General features: G+C 40.3%; 1 protein-coding gene across 9 annotated transcripts in view; it reads right to left on the bottom strand.

The window, feature by feature from the left end:
* The window catches only part of USP28 (ubiquitin specific peptidase 28), a 56616-nt gene extending 47835 nt beyond the window's left edge, over positions 1-8781 (bottom strand). For 8 of the 9 annotated variants that reach the window (XR_012503877.1, XM_074357125.1, XM_074357123.1 and 5 more), the window contains exon 1: positions 8623-8781. Coding sequence is in view for 7 of the 9 variants with exons in the window: in XM_074357125.1 (XP_074213226.1) it covers positions 8623-8679 (57 nt within the window). In the remaining 2 variants the exon portion in view is untranslated. Of the gene's footprint in view, positions 1-7618; positions 7732-8622 lie in introns of all 9 variants that reach the window. The other variant, XM_074357119.1, reaches the window with a different exon arrangement.
* Positions 8782-22189: the final 13408 nt, after the last annotated feature.

Here is a 22189-nt window from a genome sequence, read left to right on the forward strand (position 1 = left end):
CTCTGATGCTACTTATAAATTTAGGACACACCCAACAGGAGACAAGACAAAGCCTGTGCTCCAGTCATAACGAAGTCAAATAACTGGCAAGAGCCAACACGCCTGCATTTCCTTAGCTAAAAACACATTATTTTCATAAAACAAAAACCACTCTCTTTTCCTGTCCAGAGGCAATGAAGAAAGACAGGCACACATAAATCTCTAGAAGGAAGGAACTCAAGCTTTCTGACCTCAGCTTCTCGGTGGCTTTGGTGCAAACCAGTCCGCTTCTCGGAACTGAGGTTTTCATAAAACTAAGACAGTAACTCACCGCATAATAAGCAATAAACAGGATTATTCACACAATTAAAACATTAAGCTTTCAAGTTTTTGTAATAAACAACTGGCCTAATCTTACTGCAACTAAATTAAAATTCTCTCTCATCAGATGAAGCAAATTAGTGAGATTACTAATCTCACAATCATCAAAATACCCGATTTAGCATTGTGATGAGGTGCTTTCTAGATTATTCAGTTCTTTCAAACAGGGATGCTGTTTTCATCATTCTGATGCACACACTTCCTCCATCTCAATTGTGTACTATTACAAAGACATTTCTAAAATTTAAACTTAATTAAATAATTGATAACTGTTACTTTACTCCAAAGAACGACCAAGGTGTGCCTAATAAAATTCCCTCCAAAGTTAAAGATTTGGCTTTCAAATTTTAAAATAAACTTAAGTATTCAAGGAAAGCAAAGAAATAACTTTGGAGTCAAAGAAAATACACAGCAGCAACTCCAGAAATCCAGTCTGTACAACCAGGTCTTAACAACACACTCTAAGATTGCCACTAACCTTTCCAACTTCCACAAAACAAGGACCAACTCCACAAAAGCCCTGGTATTTTTTCAGTTTTTTCCAACAACAACTCCATGTCGGTCCAGTTTACTCATAAAGCAGAAATCTAAAGCGTCTTCAGGTTATGGTCCTCTACAAGTGACAAATAGCAGTTTTTTGTGGATGAAACTAAATCCCCTGAAATAGGCTACTTGATAACTTATTTTAATGGTACAAAAATTAGGTACATGATGAAAATGACTAGGAAACTAGGAATAGAAGGACATTTCCTCAACATGATGTGGTCAACTGATTTCTGACCAAGACTGCCTCTTAGACCATTCGATGGGGAAAAATAGCCCCTTCAAAAAGCGGTACTGGGGTGCTACAGGGATAAGACTAATGGTGTTTAAAAGTACAAATTTGCTACTAGTACTAAAAGAGCCATAGAGACTTAATGTACAGTTATTAACACAGATAATAGTATTGCACTGTATGTAGTGTGATAAATCCCACTGTAATGTAAACAGCACCCATATCATAATATACAAATTTACCAAAGTAATACAATGTATGCATTACATTTACATACACCACAAACAAAAATAGTGCTAGGACAACTAGAGATTCATTTGCAAAAGAATGAAGTTTGATCCCTACCTCACACGATATTCAAATAGTAACTCAAAATGGATCAACAACCTAAACATAAGAGTTAAAACACTTTCTTTTAAAAGAAAGTTTGAGGTAAAGCTTCATGATCTTGAACTTGGCGATGGATTCTTTTTATAAGATATCAAAAGTACAAGCAACAGAAGAAAAAATCGTTAAGTGGGATGTCATCAAAACTAAAAACGTTTGTGCGTTAAAGGACATTATCAAGACGGTGAAATGACAACGAAAATATTTTCATATAAATCTGATAAGGGCCTAGTATCTAGATTATATTAAAATTCTTACAATTCAAACAATTAAAGACAAACAAACCCAATTAAAACATGAGCAAGGGACTTGAACTGACATTCAGACATTTCTCCAAAGAATATATACACGTGGCCAATAAGTGTAAGAAAAGATGCTTAACATTAGCCGTTAGGAGAATGCAAATCAAAACTCAATGAGATACCACTTCACCCCTGAGGATGACTATTATGAGACACAACAAAGCAAAAATGAAAAATAACAAGTGTCTGGGGAGGGCGTGGAGAAACTGGAACCCTTGCGCATTGCTGGTGGGATTGTAAAATGGTGCAGCTGCCATGGAAGTCTGGCAGTTCCTCAAAATGTTAAACATAGAATTACTATATGATGCAGCAATTTTTTCAGGTACATACCAAAAGAACTGGAAACAGGGGGGAGGGTATAGCACAGTGGTAGAGTGCCTGTTTAACATTCACAAGGTCCTGGGTTCAATCCCCAGTATCTCCATTAAAAAATAAATTAATTAAAAATGAAAAAAATTGGAAACAGGTACTCAGATATTTGTACATAAATGTTCACAGCAGGATTATTCATAAAAACCAAAAGGTGGAAACAACAAATGTCCACCAATGGAAAAAACGGGTAAGATGTAATACACAGGGCAGAACATCAGTCATTACTGAAAGGAATGAAGTACTGATACGTGCTATCACTTGGATGAACCCTGAAAACATTAAACTAAGTGAAAGAAGTTGGACACAAAAAGTCACGTATTGTATGCTTCCATTTATATGAAATGTCCAGAACAGGTAAATGCAGAGCCAGAAAGCAGGGGCTGGGGGAGGGGGAGTAGGGAGTGACCACTTAGTGATTAAAAATGTTTTGGAACTAAACAGAAATGGTGATTGCACAGTATTGTCAATATACTAAATGTACACATTAAAATAGTTAATTTTATACTATAGGAATTTCAACTCAACAGCATAAAAATCGAGAGCTCTATGCTCGCATGAGCACGGGTATACACGCACGTATGCGCACACCAAAAAAGAAAAAAGACGCCAGGAAAGTGCTAACTTGGGCAGGAATACTGGAAAGGGGAAATATTTGTTTAGAACATCTAGGGTTTAAACCAACTACAACCATCATGCAGCAGCTGCCAGCTCCTATTCACGCAGATCTTTAATGTGGCTTTGAATGTCTGATATTTTGACTTCCCTTTTTACTAGAAAGCCTTCACAGTGGAAATAGGACTACGTAGCCCGGATTCCACCACATGTTAGCCTCTGGGGAAATTTCAACTTGTCTGAGCATCAATTTCCACATTTGGAAAACAAAGTACAGCTTAAGCTTTGACAGCACTGCTGTGACTATCAAGCGAAGTAATGCATACAAGAATTGTTACTAAAATGAAAAAATGATTATATGAATGTAAAATACTGTGACCTGCCCATCCAATAAAACTCATCTAGAGGTTGTAGTGGAAATACAGACATCTGAAGAGAAAAATACCCCTGCTGTGATTTTGGTTTTATCACTTACTGGCTGTGTCACTTTGCAAATTCTACCTCCTAGTTACACTAAATTTTACTTCGTAGGGTTGCCATATGGGTTCAATGAGAATATATGTTAAAGTGTTTTGTAAATTGTCAAGTGGCAGTCAAAAAGTTTGGTTCAAGAAAGACATGTATTGCAGTGGGGAAAGTCAGAATGTCTCAAGTCCCAACTGCGCTACTTAAAATTTAATCTTGAGTAAGTCACTTCCGTCATCCGCAGTGGAGGCAAACAGACTTTGGTTTAAAATCTCTTAGGACCTTGCAAGCTATATTAATATCTGGGTCTGAGTTTCCCCATCAGTGATAAGACATGAAAATTCACACCTTGTAGTGTTTTGTAAAGATTGAAAATGTACAGAAAAGTGCTCTGGGCAGCAGCTGGCATATGGCAGATGCTACAGTTACAAGTGTATATTCCCGTGCCTGGCCTCGTAACTGTGGGAACGGAGCTCTGCAGCAAATGTTTATAGCCAAGGAGGTGGATACGCAAGCAGAACCTTTCAAAAAGCACTTGGAAACAGAGGGGGAGAGGTCATCTGCAATTTGGGATAAGAAATGCAGATCTAGAAGCAGTTAGTAAAAGGACAGCGACAACCGAGAAAGCAAACAAGTTCGCCCCTGGCAGAGAGGAAAGGCAGAAGGGCCAGAGGAAGACAGTGCCCAAGGGTCCACGAGAGGGAGCTCAGGAGGCAGGGGAGCTGCAGCACTGGGCGCACTAAGAGGGCCCTGAGCTGAAGCCTGAGGCCAGGGTTCTGCCCCAGACGGTGTGATCGTGAGTCAATGGACTCCCTAAACCAGCTGCTGCATTTGCAAGATGAGGAAGGCTACAGTAGGTCAAGTTCAAACATATTTTCCAGGGCGAATTTCCCTAAGAAAGTTGTAAAATGATGTCGTCCTGCTATACCTCTGTGATGAGACTCTGGAAATTTTTAGAAAAAGCAGAACAGTTGACAGTAAGTAGCAGTAAAATCAAATGCCAAGATAAGTATCAACCAAAAAGTGTCAATGAACAATCATCACAAATGAAAACATGAAAATGGAACTTGAGGGGGTACTTGAATAACCAAGGGAGACCGTAAAATGAATTAGGACTGAAAAGCCACTGATTTGACGGGAAGGTGGTTAGTCACTGGTCACCTCCAAGAGATCCATTTTATTTGCTGGGAACAAATACTAAAAGCCTACTGCTGGCAAGGCTCTGGCTGGGTGGCCTGGAAGATGCTGATCACAGAAAACCACGCCCTGCCCTACAATCTAATCTTCTGCTGCCTGGTCAGCCTCTCTGCAGGCCTCTGGGCAATCAGCCCTCTTCTTCCTGGAGCCTAAACTCATCACCAGAGCCACCTCCTAATTGGGTTTTTGCAGAAGCTGTCGCTGCACCTCAAGGTCTGTGGCGGAAACTGGGAACCAACTCTCCTCAGCTTAGGGCCCTCCTACCAGCCAACGGCTAATCTTGCCTGGGTCTGTGTTCCAAATTTTCTACAAGTTGGAATTACAGTGGTAATTGGAAAACCATTTTAGGAAGGAAACAGGTGGATTTAGAAAATCTGTTCAAAAAGTAGACAAGATAAAAGGAAGGAGGTGGACAAGGCAACAGCTGGACGAGGCAGAAGGCGATTCTGCTGTTGCTGCTATTTTGTTTGAGGGCTAAGGACAAGTGTGCACAGCTGAATGGAAAATGGGAATTCTGTGCAGCAGGAAAGAGCTTCTCAAAGTTTATCCCCCAGGGATCTTGTCAAAAGGCAGAGTCTGATTCAACAGGTCTAGGGTGGAGGCGCAAACAGTGGTGTGTGGATTTGTGGAGCTTGTTTATTTCCTTAGTAGAAATACTCCCACTGCCCACGATTTCAAGCTACCAACGTGTGAGGTCACTGACCACAGAGTTGGGCAGAAATGTACACAGTCAGCTGGAGAGGCAGTCCAAGCACAAGCTGGCTCCAGCACACCCAAACTTCTACATTTCTAACAAACTGCCAGTGATGCGATGCTGCTGGTCCGTGGACCATGCTGAGTCACAAGGGGGCAGAAGACAGTGAAGGTGCCTGGGGCTTAGGCTAGGATAAAGATGTAAGAAAACTTAGGAGGGAGAAAAGAGACATCATCTAAATCAGGGTTTCTTAAGTGCAAAATTACTGATGTTTTGGGCCAGACAACTTTTCTTTTGGGGGGGCGTGGCTATCCTGTACACTGCAGGATGTTCAGCATTTACCCACTTTGCTTCTACCCACTTGATGACAATAGTATTCTCCTCCAGGAGTCACAATCAAAAAGGTCTTTAGACACCACTGACATAGATTCATCTCTAAAAAGTGAAGGGAGAAGGGTACCTCTTCCACTGAGAGAAAAGAGATGCTCAAGAGGCAAAAAAAACAAACCCCAAAAAACAAAAAAAAAAAAAACGAGACACAGCTCTTTAGATATCAGCAAACTCAGTCTAGTAGAAAGGAAGGTTATCTAGAAAAAGGTGCAGGGAAGATTGAAAGTCTGAAACTTCAGGAGGAGAGTTCTAGAGAGTAACAGAAAGATTCTGACCCAAGGCAATGGGTCCACTGACTAGGAAGTAAGATCAGGGCCAGCTTGGGCTCTTGGAGTCACAAGTGCCTGGATTCAGTCCTGGCTATGCCATTTACTAGCTGGGAGACCTTGGGCAAATTATTTAACAAGAAACAAGAAAAATTCCTGGAGTTGTCATAAGTACTGAGATAATATATGTTAAGTTCTGAGGGCGCACACGCACGCACGCATGTGCACACACACACATACACACACACACACACACAAGTTCTGAGGACAGAGTCTGGCATATAGTTCATGCTCAATTAACCTACTACTATTATCAGCATCATTGTGTTCCTTGAAAAATCATCTTTCCCTTGGCTATTGCTTTAAACTTCTTTGATGAAACAGAACACATGGAAAGCTCTTGCCTGGTGAGGTGTTACTGTCAATGTGTTTTGTAAAAACTATTTACTCTGTGAGTAGAAACTGTTTATAGCTGGAGGCATGAGAGCTGTGGAAGCCAAGCACTGACTTACTGATGTTCCAAAAGTCACAATTAAAGAGACAAGGTAAAAGAACGAAAAGCCAATAAATCAAAAGAAAGCACTAAATTTTCACTGTAACTGACAGGTTTTCAAAGGGCTTCCGTTTGCCCAATGTGCGGCGAGCCCTCCCTAGGATAGGTGTCAAGGATGACAGGTTTATAAGAACCAAACTGCCTTCAAGTTGTTTATCCTGCAATAACAGAAAACATTGCTGCTGGTTTTCATCTAAGACAAGAATCGATTAAAATCATACCCTCTTTTAGACTCGAGTACATACTGAGAACTTATTTCAAGAGCACTACATTTCTCTTTCACTAAAATTCTTGGGAGGCTGTTAACGGGTTCTGCCTGTCCCAAGTACAACTGAACAATAAGGGAAGGGAAACATTCTAGATTTTAAATAGCTTCTGAGCTTCAGGGGAGGGGAGCTCCCCACAATTAGAACAATTAAGGATCCTTTAAGGGCAACGCACAATGCTTCAGAGAATTCAAAGTAGAGTTCTAACAGGCAACTTAGGAAGATGCACAAGAAGTTATTAAAATCTTTCCTCTGAGATGTGAAATGCACCCTCCCCATAGAAGATTCCTTCAAGCTAGCCTGCGAACCTCAAGCATTTCACATTAACAAAAACAAAACGGGCAACATTATCAAGCATTCCAAGCTTATCGGCTGTCTGTATGGGGCGAATCACTGGGAAGAACAGTAAATGTCATCGCTGTGCAGGTTGCCAGGAATCAGGGTCCTCCAGCCAGCCACAGCCACTGGAGTTCCAAGCTTTCCAAAAATAGTTATGACTTATATACAAGTGTTCATCAACTACCTCGCATATAAACTCAGAGCGCCCAGGCAGTGGTCACCTCTCAAATGGTGGCAGAGGTAAATGCATTTGCTGCTGAGCAACAGGCACATGGTCTCAACCAACAAATTTAAGTATGACTTGCTCTCCCTTAAAAATAGTGTCTCCTCTACATTAACATGACTGCCCCCAAACTAAGACTTTCCCACCTGTTTTTAAGTCACTGTGCTAAAAACAAAGAGCACTGATCTCTGAAACCGGAGAAAATCCTGACTCAGATTCCAACAGGCATGTATAAACACCTAACAATATTTCTATTAGAAATCAGCACATGAAATAGCATACGCCTACTTTCATTTTGGAGCCCAGGGCCTGGAGGTATCTTTTACTACAGGACTTTAAAAGGGAAGGGCGGTCACTTTGTACACTATCGGTCTCCTGAGTGCCTGAAAAGAATAAAAAGCAGAAAAGGTTTCTCACGTGGAGGTATCTGACAGCTTTGTCTTGTAAATACTTTATGCAACTCCTCACTTCCAAACTCGCATTTGAATACTTGGTACAGGTTTCCCATTCTGTCTTGAAAAAGCGCAGCACTGGAGGGGTGACCGGGCAGTAGTGTTATATACATTCCAAGGTAACAGTAGAAGACATTCTCAAATTGCCCACTTCCCAAGTTTTTTTCGCACAGACACTAGCCTTTTGATTTTCTCTCAAACCAGTGTCCTTTTACTCTTACCATCTTAGCCCAGAAATCCTCGTACTGATTTCAATCTTCTTAGATAATAGGACTGGGAAAGCATTATCAGCATACCTTCTATTCACCGCGGTGTTCCTCCCCCGTCCTTAAAAATCTACAGTGATGAATGCAGTAATTGGGGAGACTGCTCTCTGATCTTTAAAAAAAAGGGGGGGGGGGGCGGAAGGTAGGAAGTGGTAACAAGGACCCCATGTCTTTCACGCGGTGTTGATAAATCCTGGCTTTAAGTTAGCTAACTTCGGTCTGCTTTGGAATCTTTTAAAACAGCACTGCTTTAAAACGGATTCAAAAACAAAAACAAAAAACAAAAACCAGCAAAGCTGCCCCTTTCGGAAGTTTCTCACCCCCGGTCAAGGCCCAAGAGCGCTCTCCTTAGGGCTCCCAGATGTAGACAGCTCACGTTCAGCCTTTTATATTTGATTTTCCAAAACAGCTAATCCCTCTCGAACTTCAGCCCGCCCCCGGCCCGAAGAGAGTCCTCAATCTGTGCGACCCGACCCTCGCAGCCCTCAGCCTCCTCCCCGAGCCCCCGTCCTCACCCCGGCCGGCGCACCGCCCTCGCCCTCGCCCCCGCCGGGCCCGGGAGCCCCCCGCAGCCCCCTCCCGCTCGCCGGCCTGCGCCCCGCGCCGCTCCCGCTGGGGCCCCGCACTCCCTCCCCCGCGGGGCCGCGGAGCCCGCGCCCCTGCTCCCGCCCGCCGCCGCCGCCGCCGCTGCCGCGGGGCCCACCGAGCCGTGGCGGTCTGCCGCTCCGGCCGCGTCGTCCTGCTGCAGCTCCGCAGTCATGGCCGAGGCGCCCCTCCGCGGGTCACCCGCCTCCTGCCGCCGCCGCCTCCGCCGCCAGCCCAGCCTCGCCGGAGGAGGAGGAGGAGGAGGCGGAGGCGGAGGAGGAGGAGGAGGCTCCGCCCCCGCCCTCGCCCTCGCCCTCGCCCTCCACCCGGCTCCGGCCCCGCCTCCGCCCCGCAGCGCCCCGGAGGCTCAGCCCACAGGCTCCGCCCCCGGCCTGCGCGCGCACGCCAGGCGCGCGGCCGAGGGCCCAGCCGCGCTCTGCGTGCTCCGCGTACGCCGGGCGCTAACCCGGCGCCGGCCACGTGACCCCGGCCCCGCCCGCGCCTAACGGTCAGCGTCGGCGACGGCGGTTGTGTTCCGGGCGGTTTGCGCCCAGGAAATGGCCTTGCGGAGCGCGGACTCTCCTTCTCAACTCTCGTCCTCCGCCGTCGGCGCTCAGTTCCAGGACTCACCGCCGGCTCAAGCCTCCCCACAGATGAGTTAAAGCTGCTCCCCATTTGGGGAGCCCGTCTAGGGACCGCGAAATAGAGGGGTTTCTCACCCAGCGGTGGAGCCATTTCCAGGTCTATACGCGAAAAATTTATGCATCATCCTTAAGAAAAGGAAATCAGAGGCTGAATGGAGTTGTCAGTCCAAAGCTAACCGAACGGACCAGAACCTCTATTCACTGATGCCCAGGGTGGGGACCTAACACGGACCTGGGCATGGGGAGCCAGAATTGCCAAGTTGTCCCATTTTAGATTTTCTGGAGTTCAGACTAAAACTGTATAGTATTTTGCTAAGTTTGAGCCAGATGCTTATAATGGCATTTGAAGAGCTAAGGTGCCCTCAGTTGAGTTGTATTTTCAACAATTTGGTGGAAAATGTAACTACTAAATTGATTAGCAAGTATTACAACCACAATCCACTTGGCACGCTTTTGAGTGTTCCAAATTGGTGTGGAGCTGGGTGTGCAAGGGCCTCTACTAGGGGTACGGCTTATACCAGTGCCCTTGTCTATCCCTTGGGCAGCGCCTTCAGTGTGAGTTTTCTATGAATGGTGGCCTTTCCTTTGCCCCTGGCATTGTTGTCCATGTGATTGTGATGTTTCAGCTGCAGGCCTTTCTGGTCTGCAAGTGAGCACAGCTTGAAGCATAAGGAAACAGGTACAGATCAGCTGCAGCCCCCATGGGAGACCTGATTACTTTCAGGAGCCTGGACCATGACTGCTGCTACTTCGTCCCCTTTCCCTGGCAGGTAAACTGGCAGCGTGATCATAATCTTCCACATTGAACAGGCTGTGTGTTTGGTGGTCATAGGACTTTTTGTGCTTGTGGCTTTCCTCTTTTGTTTTTTTTTTCTCCTGAGTAGTAAAAACTTGTGTTCATGACCTTAACCTGAGGGTCATTGCAAAACAAGTTGACTTCTCATTTCAGTTTATTTGCAGCATTGCATATTTCTACATTGCTAGGAAGCTCTATTTCTGTGTGTCTTTACCATGTATCCAGAGGAACTCTTGTTTGTCTTTGCACATTCGTTTTAGGAAATTGCTTATTTAATATGTGTAAATGGGGTGGAAACCTATAAGTCTATTCATGAAAATTTCCTTGAAAGACCACCAGAGACCTTCTGTATCCATATATCTGAAGGTGTGTACAGCCATTTGGTAAATCTAGACCCTTGAGTTTTGATTAATCATCTTTCTGCTATATGGTTCTAAACAGAGCTCCAGAGCTAATAAATTTGATCTAATCTGAGAGCTGGAGATCTGATAAATCCTCTTAGCCCCTTTGGGTTTAACTATCATCGGGTCCTGGATGTGGCAATCAGCTAGAGACACCCTGCCCAACCAAAGTAATTAATGAACACTTTACATTGGTGCTTGGCCATCAGTTGGCAACCTTCATAGTGATCAGATATCAAGATTGGGTATCATGGAACATGTGCTGTCACTACAGAAAACCCCTTCTCATTCCTCCTTAAACTCATGCTTAAAGGTTCCACAATAATTGCATTTATTAGTCGATAATCATTCCAAAGATATTCAGGAAAAAAATAATATTAATAATAAGCAGTAACAAATAGTTGACTTAATTTGAAAAGGGAATTGTTTCCAGAGTATGTTCCCAAGGAAAAAATTGAAGAAAAAATTTTCCTTTCCTGGAAACTTTTTGTCCTAGTGCTAAGCTATTTCCTGAGTCAATAAATTTATATTTCTGCTTTTGTTTCACCTCAAAACCAAAGTGTAGTTTTTTATAATAAATGACCCCACTTCAGTGTCTTGAATACCGGTGTAGAGCTTGTGTGGGCTAACTGAGAATGAAGGGGAAATGTTAGGAAAAGGAAGAAATATATTTCTTCTCTGCTTCACTCTGTAAATAGTTTTTTCCACTGGCTTTGGAGCAGCCGGATTTGAAAGCTGGTGGTTGAGGCTGACTGACAGGTGTGACTGTTCTTTGAGCCATGGATTCCTTTCCAGGAATTATCTCGTCAGGAATGTCCTCAGAGGCCAGTGTCTCAGCAGTTAGGAAAATGGCCTTTTTTTTTTTTTTTTTAACTATGGAGGAAAGAATATGGATATTTCTGCTACAACCCCTAGATTAAAGAATGAGATGATGTATAAGGTTAAATACAGGTGTTAAAAAAATGTTTCAGAAAACGCTCTCTTTCTGCTAGTTGAAAATTAATGGGTTTCCAACCTTTCCGGACTGTGTACTGTAAGCAAATGTAGTTTGTGGAGAATTGAAACAACTTTCAGTAAAGTGAATGAGTTCATTTTAATTTTAGAAGTGTTTGGCCTTGGTATTCAAAAATAACAACCTCAGTTTCCCTTCTTTTTGTTTCTGTAGAAAAATATAGAGAAACATACACAAAAAAAGCTTCTAAAATCTGTTTTCATGAGTTCAGGATTCCTTAAACTCTTGGGATTTACTTTTCCTTGCATAAGAAAGTGAAAGTAACTTTAGCCTCCAGATAGAAAGGTGACAATAGACAATTAGAAATAAGCCCATTTCTGCAAACTTGATTTTTGACAGCATTGTAACCCACTGGGAATAGGATGGACTTTTAATAAATGGTTCTCAGACAGTAAACCATATGAAAAAATTAGTTTTTGTCTCTTACATTATAAACAAATGTAATTAAATGCTTAAATTTAAAAAAGCAACATTTAGAACTTTTGAAACACTTCTGTGGGGAATCTCTGTCTTTAGGGCATAGGGGAACTTTCTTAAATCAGACACAAAAGCACAATCCATAAAAGAAAAGATTTATAACTTCAATTATGTTAAAATTAAGAATTTCTCTTCATTCAAAGTTACCACAGGAACAGTGAAAATATCCACAAACTGGGAGAAAATATTTGCAACACATATAACTGGTAACCTATTAATATCTAGAATAAAGTTCCCAAACCTTGGCACATATTGGGCCAGATAATTAATTCTTTGTTGTGAAAACTGTGCCTTGAATGATGTTTTAGCATTATCTCTGGCCTCAACCTATTAGATGCCAGCAGCTCTCCCCTATGAAGTTGTATGACCATCAAAAATGTACCCAGACATGGCCAAATGTTTCCTTAAGGGCATATTCCCTCCAGAGAATCACAGATCTAGTAAGTGAAAAATGAAATAAGTCAGACAGAGAAAGACAAATACTCTGCATTATCACTTATATGTGGAGTCTAATAAATAAAACAAATGAATGAAAATAACAGACAGATTCAGATATAGAGAACAAACTAGTGGTTACCAGTGTGGAGAGGGAAGTGGGGAGGGGCAAAATAGGGGTAGGGGATTAAGAGACACAAACTATTATGTATAAAATAAATAAGCAACAAGGATATATTGTACAGACCAGGAAAATATAGCCATTATTTTGTAATAATTTTAAATAAGAATAATCTATAAAAATATTGAATCGCTATTATACACCTGAAGCTAATATAATACTGTAAATCAACTATACTTCAATTAAAAATAAAGATAAATCAAGTGAAAAATTCTTAAAAATTAAAAAGACAATGCAACAGAAAAAAGTGCCAAAGGCTTAAGCAGGCATTTCACAGAAAAGGAAATGCAAAAATACAAAAAGTTGCTAAACTCACTGGTAATCGGGAACACATGAATTAAAACCATAACTATACCGTTTCATGCATACAACTGACGAAAAAAATTTTTAAATGCCACAGTAAGAAGTGTTGGTGAGAATTTGGAGCAATGAGAGAACACTTTTACACTGTTTGGGTGTGTAAATTAGCCCAACTGCTTTGGAAAACAATTTGACAGCATCTACTAAAATTTGAAGTTATACATGCCTCACAGCCAACAATTCCTCTCCTAAGTATCCTAGATAAATTTTTAAACATTTTAACCAAGATATATGTACAAAAATATTCATAACACCTTTAACAACAGACAAAAAGGAAACAACCTAAATGTATCAAAAGTAAAAGTGATCCGATCTTGTATAGGTATTCAGTGGGACATTATACAGCAGTGAAAATGAATGAGTTACAGCCATGCAATATCATGACTCAATCTCAGGAACATAGTCCTGTGGGACAAAAAGCAAATCACAGAAGATGACATACGATATGACTCCATTTATGTAGATTACAGAAACTGTGCTAAACCATTTACTGACTAGGGAGATAAACATGGTTAAACTACAAATAAAATTATAAACCTAAAATCCAGAGTAGAAGCTCTGAGGGAAGGGATGGGATGGGAAGAGACATATAGGGGACTGCACTGATACTGATAATGTTCTGTTTTCATAAGTCAGGTGGTAGGTAGATGACCTCATTATGTCATTTTATGTATATTTTTATAACTACTTAACAAAACCAAAAGATCAGAAGAACACTACTCTATAAAAATCAAAAACATACCATTCTCATTCTCTAATAGCATTTCTGTGCCCTCAAAAAACTCTGAGAAAACAAGTCTGTAGTTTACAGAAAATTTAACTCTTATGCTGGCCGATGTATAAGGCAAAGATTTAACATTCTGTTCTAATAAGTAGAAATTATAATTTGACTATCTTCAATATAAAACAAAAATATTACCAACCCATCTTTTGCAGAGTGTGCCAAAAATCCAAATTTAAATGAGGGTGAAGGAGTTAGTAAGTCTGTGTTGTAACATATTTTCATTTTAGCCTCTAAGTTTTGGAGAGAGACTTCTGTGTCAACTGAAAAAAAGCAAAGCAGCCTGAAAGTTGAGAATTATTTTATTAGGTGGCCTTACTGAGAACTATAGCCCAGGGAACAGCCTCTCAGATAGTTTTGTGGAACTGTTCCAAAGAGGTAAGGGAGACACCAGGATGTATAGGAGTTTTTGCAAAACAAAACAAAACAAAACAAAACAGTAGTTGAACATCAAAAGATTACTGCTAATCACAAAAAACAGATGTCTCAAAGATTTTAGTACTTTTCTATGTAGGGAATGATGCAAGAGTCCAGGCTTATTGAGATTATTCCTTTGATATGCGTCTTGACTATGGAGGGCCAGTATCCTGTTTTTCTCCATCCTGAATTCCCCTCAGGGCACACCCACAGGGGCTGCAGTAGCTTATGGCTTTATGGCTGCAAAATCCTGTGCTCACTGAAATGGCAGGTGGGACATTCTTTGTCCACACGTGTTAGAGGTGGGGCCTCGCTCCAGAAACCAAAAACATGATTTAGGATAAAAACCAGAAAGCCACCCAGAAAAAGCACATAGAAACTTGTATAATGAAGCAAGTACCGGGACATAAATTGGGACTCCAGGTGACTTAATTCTTTCACTCAGACACCACTGAAGTAAAAAGTCCTTAAAATATCAGAATTTGAAAGAATAGATGAAGCCAAAAGTAATTAATACAATTTTGCTGTTAGAAATGCCAATTTTTTTAATCAATCTAATACTTTGCTCTAGAAGAAAAAAAATTTTCTAGAGGAATTGATAGCTAACTTTACTGAGCACTTAAGGCTAGGTGGTGTGTCAAATGCTTTGCACACATGAACTCATTTTATCCTAACAAGTAAGTGCTGTTATTATTAATACCTGCTTTGCAAATGAGGGAACCACCACAGAAAGTTTCATTTGCCCAAAGTCTTTCTACTAATAAAGGTAGAGCCAGGATTCTAACCTAAGAAGTCTGGTTCTTTTTCTATAGCCTGAGGCAAAAGATGAGAAGATTCTGGGTTAGAGAAACCCCAGTTGGGAAAGATAAATAATTAGAGAAGAAACAGACTCTAAAGACTTGTCTGAGGAGGTGCCACTTGAGAAAGACAGGGAAGGCTGAGAGGAAGACAGTGAGAATCTTGGCACTCAAAAGACCAGTTATGGTTGAGGTAACCACAGGTCCCAGTTTGCTCAGTACAATTCCAGTTTACCCTGCTTTCCCAGCATGATGAGCTCCACCTTTCTCAAACTTCCAGGTTTGGATGATAAATTACATGGTCGCCCTACTTATGGACTTAAGCCATGGTCCTAGAGAATATTACATTGTATTTCCCAGAGTCCTTCAGATACAGCTAAAATGCAAATACCCAGCCAAGTCTGATCAGCATGCATCATTCACAAAAAAATGGGTTTTGTTCTAAAGAACCCAGCCAGAGGGAGTAGAGGATACCCTGGAGTGACTGAATTCCCTTGACTTGAGTACTATGCCCTTAAGGGACTGTAGTTTTTTCACTTTTGTAAGCCAACTTTTATTGGCGTTTAAGGCCTAGGTGCCCCAAGGCCATCCCTGAAGAGATGGAGACAATGTGGAGTTAGAAGACTGGAAAATAATTGGTCACTGCCAGAGGGTTAAAACCTAGGGGCAGAAGTTGAATGGGCCTTTCTGTCCCCATTGGAGAGGAGAGTTTAGAATTTCAGCCCTGTGGAGGCAAAGGTAAGAACTCTGAAGTTCTGAAGCAATTGTTTGTTGTGTTTATTGTCTATTACACTTCACCAGAGTAATCCACAGCAAGCAACTTAAAACCCACGGAACGGGGCGCTGAATCCACTGTCTGGAATCTTCAGCTGTTTTTGTGAGGGGCTGCAGCCCTGCAGAGCGGGTGTAGTTAGTTTATGGAGGGCAGGTAAGTATTGCGTTCCTGGGGCCAGCAAATTTGAGAGCTGGTCTGTGCAAATCAAGGAGCTATGGTACCAAGAAGTAAAAAGCTTTAGGAAAGGATTTCAGCTTAAAATTGTCAGTCATGTTATTTGAAGTAGAGGAGTCTCAGCTTTTGTCCCATCAGCTTCATGAAAAGATGATCAGTGATCCCGGTAACTATCTTATCATCGTCAAGACAGAGAGAATGGGCTGCGGGCATCACTGTGTCTGAGTGATCTGGTTGTTAGCTCATCTGAACTGCACGAAAATACTGTGAGCCTTAAGAAGTGACACTTAAAATACATTTTGATTTTTACGAATGCTAAATATGCATTGCTCTAACTGGATAGGGTAGTTAAAGAGCCCTTACTCCGTCAGTCTGGACGTTACCAAATAAGCCCACACACTCAAAGCAGATTCTGGAGATCGCTTGAGAGAGATTTCTTGAAGCAAAAGTTTGTTTAACCAAAGTGACATTTTTGTTTCCTTTCTTGGCTAGGAATTCATTCTCAGTCTTTAGCCGTACTAGAAAAGCTATGATACATCTTTTGCTTTTCCCATCCATGTCCACATGTTAGTTGGGAATCTCTGTGTTGGTCATTATAAAAATCAAAAATCCGAACCATTCAATGATGTAAGATCTCATCTTTGTCTTAAACTAAGCTACTAGAGCTGATTTTCTCTTTACAAATGACAGATTAAAAATAGTTTTATTTTTCTCACAAAAGAATTTATATTTAAAAATCTATTTATTGTTACTTATAGTTATCTGCTTTTACTCTCAGTTTTGAAAAATTAATAATAATTAATAGTTACTATTTTTGTAATTATGTTCAGTCCATAGCAAGTGATACTCAATTTCCTTTTGTATTACTGATGTGGTGTTGCCTTTTAAAATCAAGATAAAAGTGAATCAATCAAGAGTACTGCTTTTGCTTTTTTTTGGAGGGGGTGGGAAGGAAGGAAGTAATTAAGTTTTTTTAATTTATTTTTTTAATGGAGGTACTGGGAATTGAACCCAGGATCTTGTGCATACTAAGCATGTACTTTACCACTGAGCTATAACCTACCCCCCTTTGATGTATTGCTTTTGATGTGGAGGAGTAAAATCTTAAAACTGCTCTCCAACAGATAATTATAAACTCTAGACAAAATAAAAACAACTACTTGAAGGGTCTGAAGATTGAACAGAGGTTTTAAAAGGGAATCAAAACGTGAACGAAAGGTCTGGCGAAGGCGTGTGTGCCCCATTTTTGCAGCTTTATTCAGACAACAGGCCTTAGTTGCAGCATGACACAGTATAGAAAACAGCCAGGTTTCTGGACTGATGAGCCGTAAGCTAGAGCTTGGGATATTTACAGATAGGCACCCAAAAGTGAGAAAGGGAGCTGTGAAAGGGAGAGAAATAAAGAAGAGGATCCCTGGGTTATTGTGTCGACGCTGCCCAAGCCTCTGGCTGACCTTCTGCCATACATGCAAAGCACCTCAAAAAGGACAAAAGAATCAGCTGAGCTTTGAGCTGTTGTCCACCTTAGAAGAAACAGTTTGCAGTTTGAGTATACCAAATTAATTGAGTGCTAAAACAAAAATAACACACATACATATACACAAACATATATCTTCTTTTCCCTTTAGGTACAACAGAATCCAGAGTCTCAACAAAATAACATAATGTGCAGGATACAATAAAAAAAATTTACTTCATATATGAAGAACCAGGAAAAGTGATCCTTTCTCAATGAAAAAGACAGTGTAGTATTGGCAAACGACTAGACAGATCAATGGAATAAAATAGAGAGTGCAGAAACAGACTCACGTAAATATAATCAACTGAATTGGGACGAAATAGATAATCTGAACAGACTGATCATGAGTAGTGAAATTGAATCAGTAATCAAAAAACTCAGCAAACAAAAGTCTAGGACTGGATGGCCTCAGGGGAATTCTACGAAACATATAAAGAAGAGCTAGTACCTATCCTTAACAAACTATCCAAAAAACTGAAGAGAAGGGAACATCCCAGATTCATTCTGTAACCATCATTACACCCTGATACCAAAACCAAAGACACTACCCAAAAAAAAGAAAGAAAATTGGAGGCCAGTGTCTCTGATGAATACAGATGCAATACAGATGCAAAAATCCTAACAAAATATTAGCAGACTGAATTCAACATACACTGTGATCAAGTGGTATTTATTCTAGGAATGCAAGGATGTTTCAGTATCTGCAAATCAATCAATGTGACACACTGCGTTAACAAAACAAAGGATTAAAATCACACAATGATCTCAATAGATGCAGAAAAAGCATTTGACAAAATTCAACATCCATTCATGATAAAAGCTCTCATCAAAGCGGGTATAGAGGGAACATATGTCAACATAATAGAGGCCATTTATGACAAACCCACAGCTACCGTCATACTCGATGGTTAAAAGCTGAAAATTTTTTCTCTAAAATCAGGAACAGGATATGGATGACCACTCTCATCTCTTCTACTTAACATAATACTGGAACTCCTAGCCACAGCAATCCAACAAGGAAGAGAAATAAAAGACATCCAAATTGGAAGGGAAGAAGTAAAACTGTCACTATTTGAAGATGACATGATACTATATATAGAAAACCCTAAAGTCCATTGAAAAACTATTAGAACCAATAAATGAATTCAGCAAGGTTCAAGGATACAAGATTAATATACAGGAGTCTATTGCTTTTCTATATATTAATAATCAACTATTACAAAAAGAAAGCAAGAAAACAATCCTATTTAAAATTACATCAAAAAATACAAAATACATAGGAATAAACTTAACCAAACAGGTTAAAGACCTATACTCTGAAAAACTATAAAACGTTGATGAAGGAAATTCAAGATGATACAAAGAAGTAAAAAAATATCTTGTGTCCATGAATTGGAAGAGTTAATATTGCTAAAATGTCCATACTTACCCAGTGCAATCTACAGATATAATGCAGTCCATATCAAAATACCCATGACATTTTCCACAAAACTAGAACAAATAACCCTAAAATTTTTATGGAACTACAAAAGACCCTGAATAGTCAAAGGAATATTGGGGGGGGGGGGGAACAAAGCCAAAGGTATTATGCTCCCTGACTTCAGACTATACTATAAAGCTGCAGTGATCAAAACAGCATGGAACTGGCACAAAACAGATACATAGGTCAATGGAACTGAATAGAGATCCCAGAAATAGACCCACACACATGGTCAATTAATCTACAACAAAATGTACAATGGGGAAGACAGTCTCTTCAACAAGTGGTGCTGGGAAAATTGAACAGCTACATGTAAAAGAATGAAATTAGAACACTTTCTTGACCGTATACAAAAATAGACTCAAAATGTATTAAAGACCTAAATGTAAGGCTGGAAATCATACAACTCCTAGAAGAAAACATAGGCAGAATATTTTTTGGATCTATCTCCTCAGGCAAAGGAAACAAAAGCAAAAATAAGCAAGTGGGACTTAATTAAACTTAGAAGTTTTTGCACAGCAAATGATACTGTGAACAAAGTGAAAAAACAACCTACTGAATGGGAGAAAATATTTTCAATATGATGTGTCCAATAAGGGGTTAATATCCCAAATATATAAACAACTCATACAACTCAATATCAAAAAAAACAAGAACCTGATCAGAAAATAGGCAGAAGACCTGAATAGATATTTTTCCAAAGAAGACATACAGATGGCCATCAGGCACAAAAAAAAAAAAAAAGCTCAACATTACTAATCATCAGGAATGTGCAAATCAAAACCACAATGAAATATCACCTCACACCTGTCAGAATGGCAGTCATCAAAAAGACCACAAATGACAAATGTTGGTGAGGATGTGGAGAAAAGGGAACCCTCATACACTGTTGATGGGAGTATACGTTGGTGCACCCACTGTGGAAAACAGTATGGAGTTTCCTCAGAAAACTAAAAATAGAACTACCATATGACCCAGCAATTCCACTCCTAGGTACATATCTAAAGAAAATAAAAACACTAACTTGAAAACATAAATGCACCCCAATGTCCACATCAGCATTATTTACAATAGCCAAGTTATGGAAGCAACCTTAGTGTCCATCAACAGATGAATGGATAAAGAAGATGTGGAATATATCTATCTATCTCAATGGAATATTACTCAGCCATAAAAAGAGTGAAAATCTGCCATTTGCAACAACATGAATGGACTTGGAGGGTATTATGCCTAGTGAAATAAGTCAGGTAGAGATAGATAAATATTGTATATTATCACTTATATGTGAAATCTAAAAAATAGAACAAAAGAATGAATATAATAGAACAGGAACAGACCCATAGACATAGAGAACAAACTAGTGGTTACCAGTCGGGGGAGGAGTGGGAGGAGGGGTAAGATAGGGGTGAGGGATTATAAAGTAGAAATTGCTATGTATAAAATAAATAAGCTACAAGGATATATTGTACAGCACAGGGAATATAGCCAATGTTTTATAACAACTTTAAATGAAGTATAATCTAATCAGATATTGAATCACTTTATCACCTGAAACTAATATAATATCATAAATCAACTATGCTTTCATAATTTTAAAAAAATCCAGAATACTGACAGCACCAAATGCTAATGAGGATGTGGAACAACAGGAAGTCTTGCTTCCTGGTGGGAATGCAAAATGGTATAGCACTTTGGAAGATAGTTTGGCAATTTCTTAGAAAACTGAACATACTCTAAGCATGCAATGGAGAAATTGTGTTCTTTGGTATTTGCCCAAAAGAGTTGAAAACTTGTATCCATACTAAAACACAGATGTTTACAATAGCTTTATTCATAATTGCTAAAATGTGGAAACTGAAATGTTCTTCAGTAGGTTAATGAATAAATGAACAGTGGTACATCCAGACAATGGAATATTATTCAGCAATGAAAAGCAATGAGGTCTCAAAGTGTGAAAATACATGGAGGAAGTGTCAATGCATGCTCATTAAGCAAAAAAAAAAAAAAAAAACCAATCTGAAATGGCTATGTATTGTATGAGTTTGACTACACAATATGACATTCTGGGGGAAAAAAAACTATGGAGACAGTAAAAAAAAATCAGTGGTTGCCAGAGAGCTGGGTAGCTGTTGGGGGCAGTGGGGAGTGTAGGTGATAGTGAAGCTCAGAGATTTTTAGGGCAATACTCTGTATGATGCCATAATGATTAATACATGTCATTCATTACACATTTCTCCAAACTCACAGAATGTGTATCAAGGTCGAAATGCATTGTAAGCTATGGACTTTGGGCAATTACGACACATCAGTGTAGGTCTATCAGTTGTAATAAATGTCCCACTTTGGTTGGGGGTGGTGATAATGGGGAGGCTGTGCATGTGTTGGGGGGCAGGTTGTATATGAGTAATCTTTGTACCTTTCCCCTCAATGTTGCTGTGAACCTAAAACTCTTTAAAAAAATAGTCTTAATTAAAATATATAAATAAAAATAGAGAAAAAAATTTTAAATTGTATCCATGCTGGTTTTAATAATAAGAAATTGTGTGCTGGGAACTTACCTACCTTTCTGAAGTTTGCAGCCTTAGCTTTCCTCCAGGGGCTAATCGTAATTTGGAGTTAATTCAATCTCTAAGATTCTTCAAGAGTTAAAAACTAAAAATGTGAAGGAGTTGGCACATTTAGCAAGGATGGAGCACCCAGGAGTCTTTAGTTTGAAGGATCACATCAGGCCTGTTGCATTACAATCAATAAAATGACTTGAATAAATAAATAAATGAACATACATTGCTATGGGCTACATTGTGTCCCCCTCCCCCACATTTTTATGTTGAAGCCTTAACTGCCCTCACCCCCATCCCCAGGGCCTCAGAATGTTTCTATGCAGAAAGTATGTGGAGTCAGCACCTTTAAAGAGGGTAATTAAGTTAAAATGGGATCATTGGGATGGCCCTTAGTCCAATGCGACTACAATCCTTAAAAGAAGAGAAGATTTGGACATAGAAATACACAAACTAAGGGACAACCACGTGAGGACACAGTGAGAAGGGAGCCGCCTACAAACCGAGGGGAGGGGCCTCGGAAGAAACTGACACCTTCATCTTAGGCGTCCAGCCTCCAGAACTGGGAGCAAATAAATTTCCGTTGGTTGAGCCGCCCAGTCTGGTATCTTGTTGTGCTGGCCCTGGCAAACTGACACACACACACTGTGTCTGACAAGCCTAATATATGCGGCAATTATTTCTCAATCACCCACTCAGCATTCCCCTTTGCCCTGCTCGACGCCGGCTGGAAGACTGAGGCGTGGCCTCTTTCCCTTACGGGGCCTCTAGTTTAGTGACGAAGACAGACGTGGTGGTGAAGAATGATTCTATACAAGCTCAGAAATGTATACACACCATCAGCATCCGTACTTTACCCAGCGGAAGGACATTTGGGG

The sequence above is a fragment of the Camelus bactrianus genome, chromosome 33 (assembly GCF_048773025.1).
Source record: "Camelus bactrianus isolate YW-2024 breed Bactrian camel chromosome 33, ASM4877302v1, whole genome shotgun sequence".
NCBI lineage: Eukaryota > Metazoa > Chordata > Mammalia > Artiodactyla > Camelidae > Camelus > Camelus bactrianus.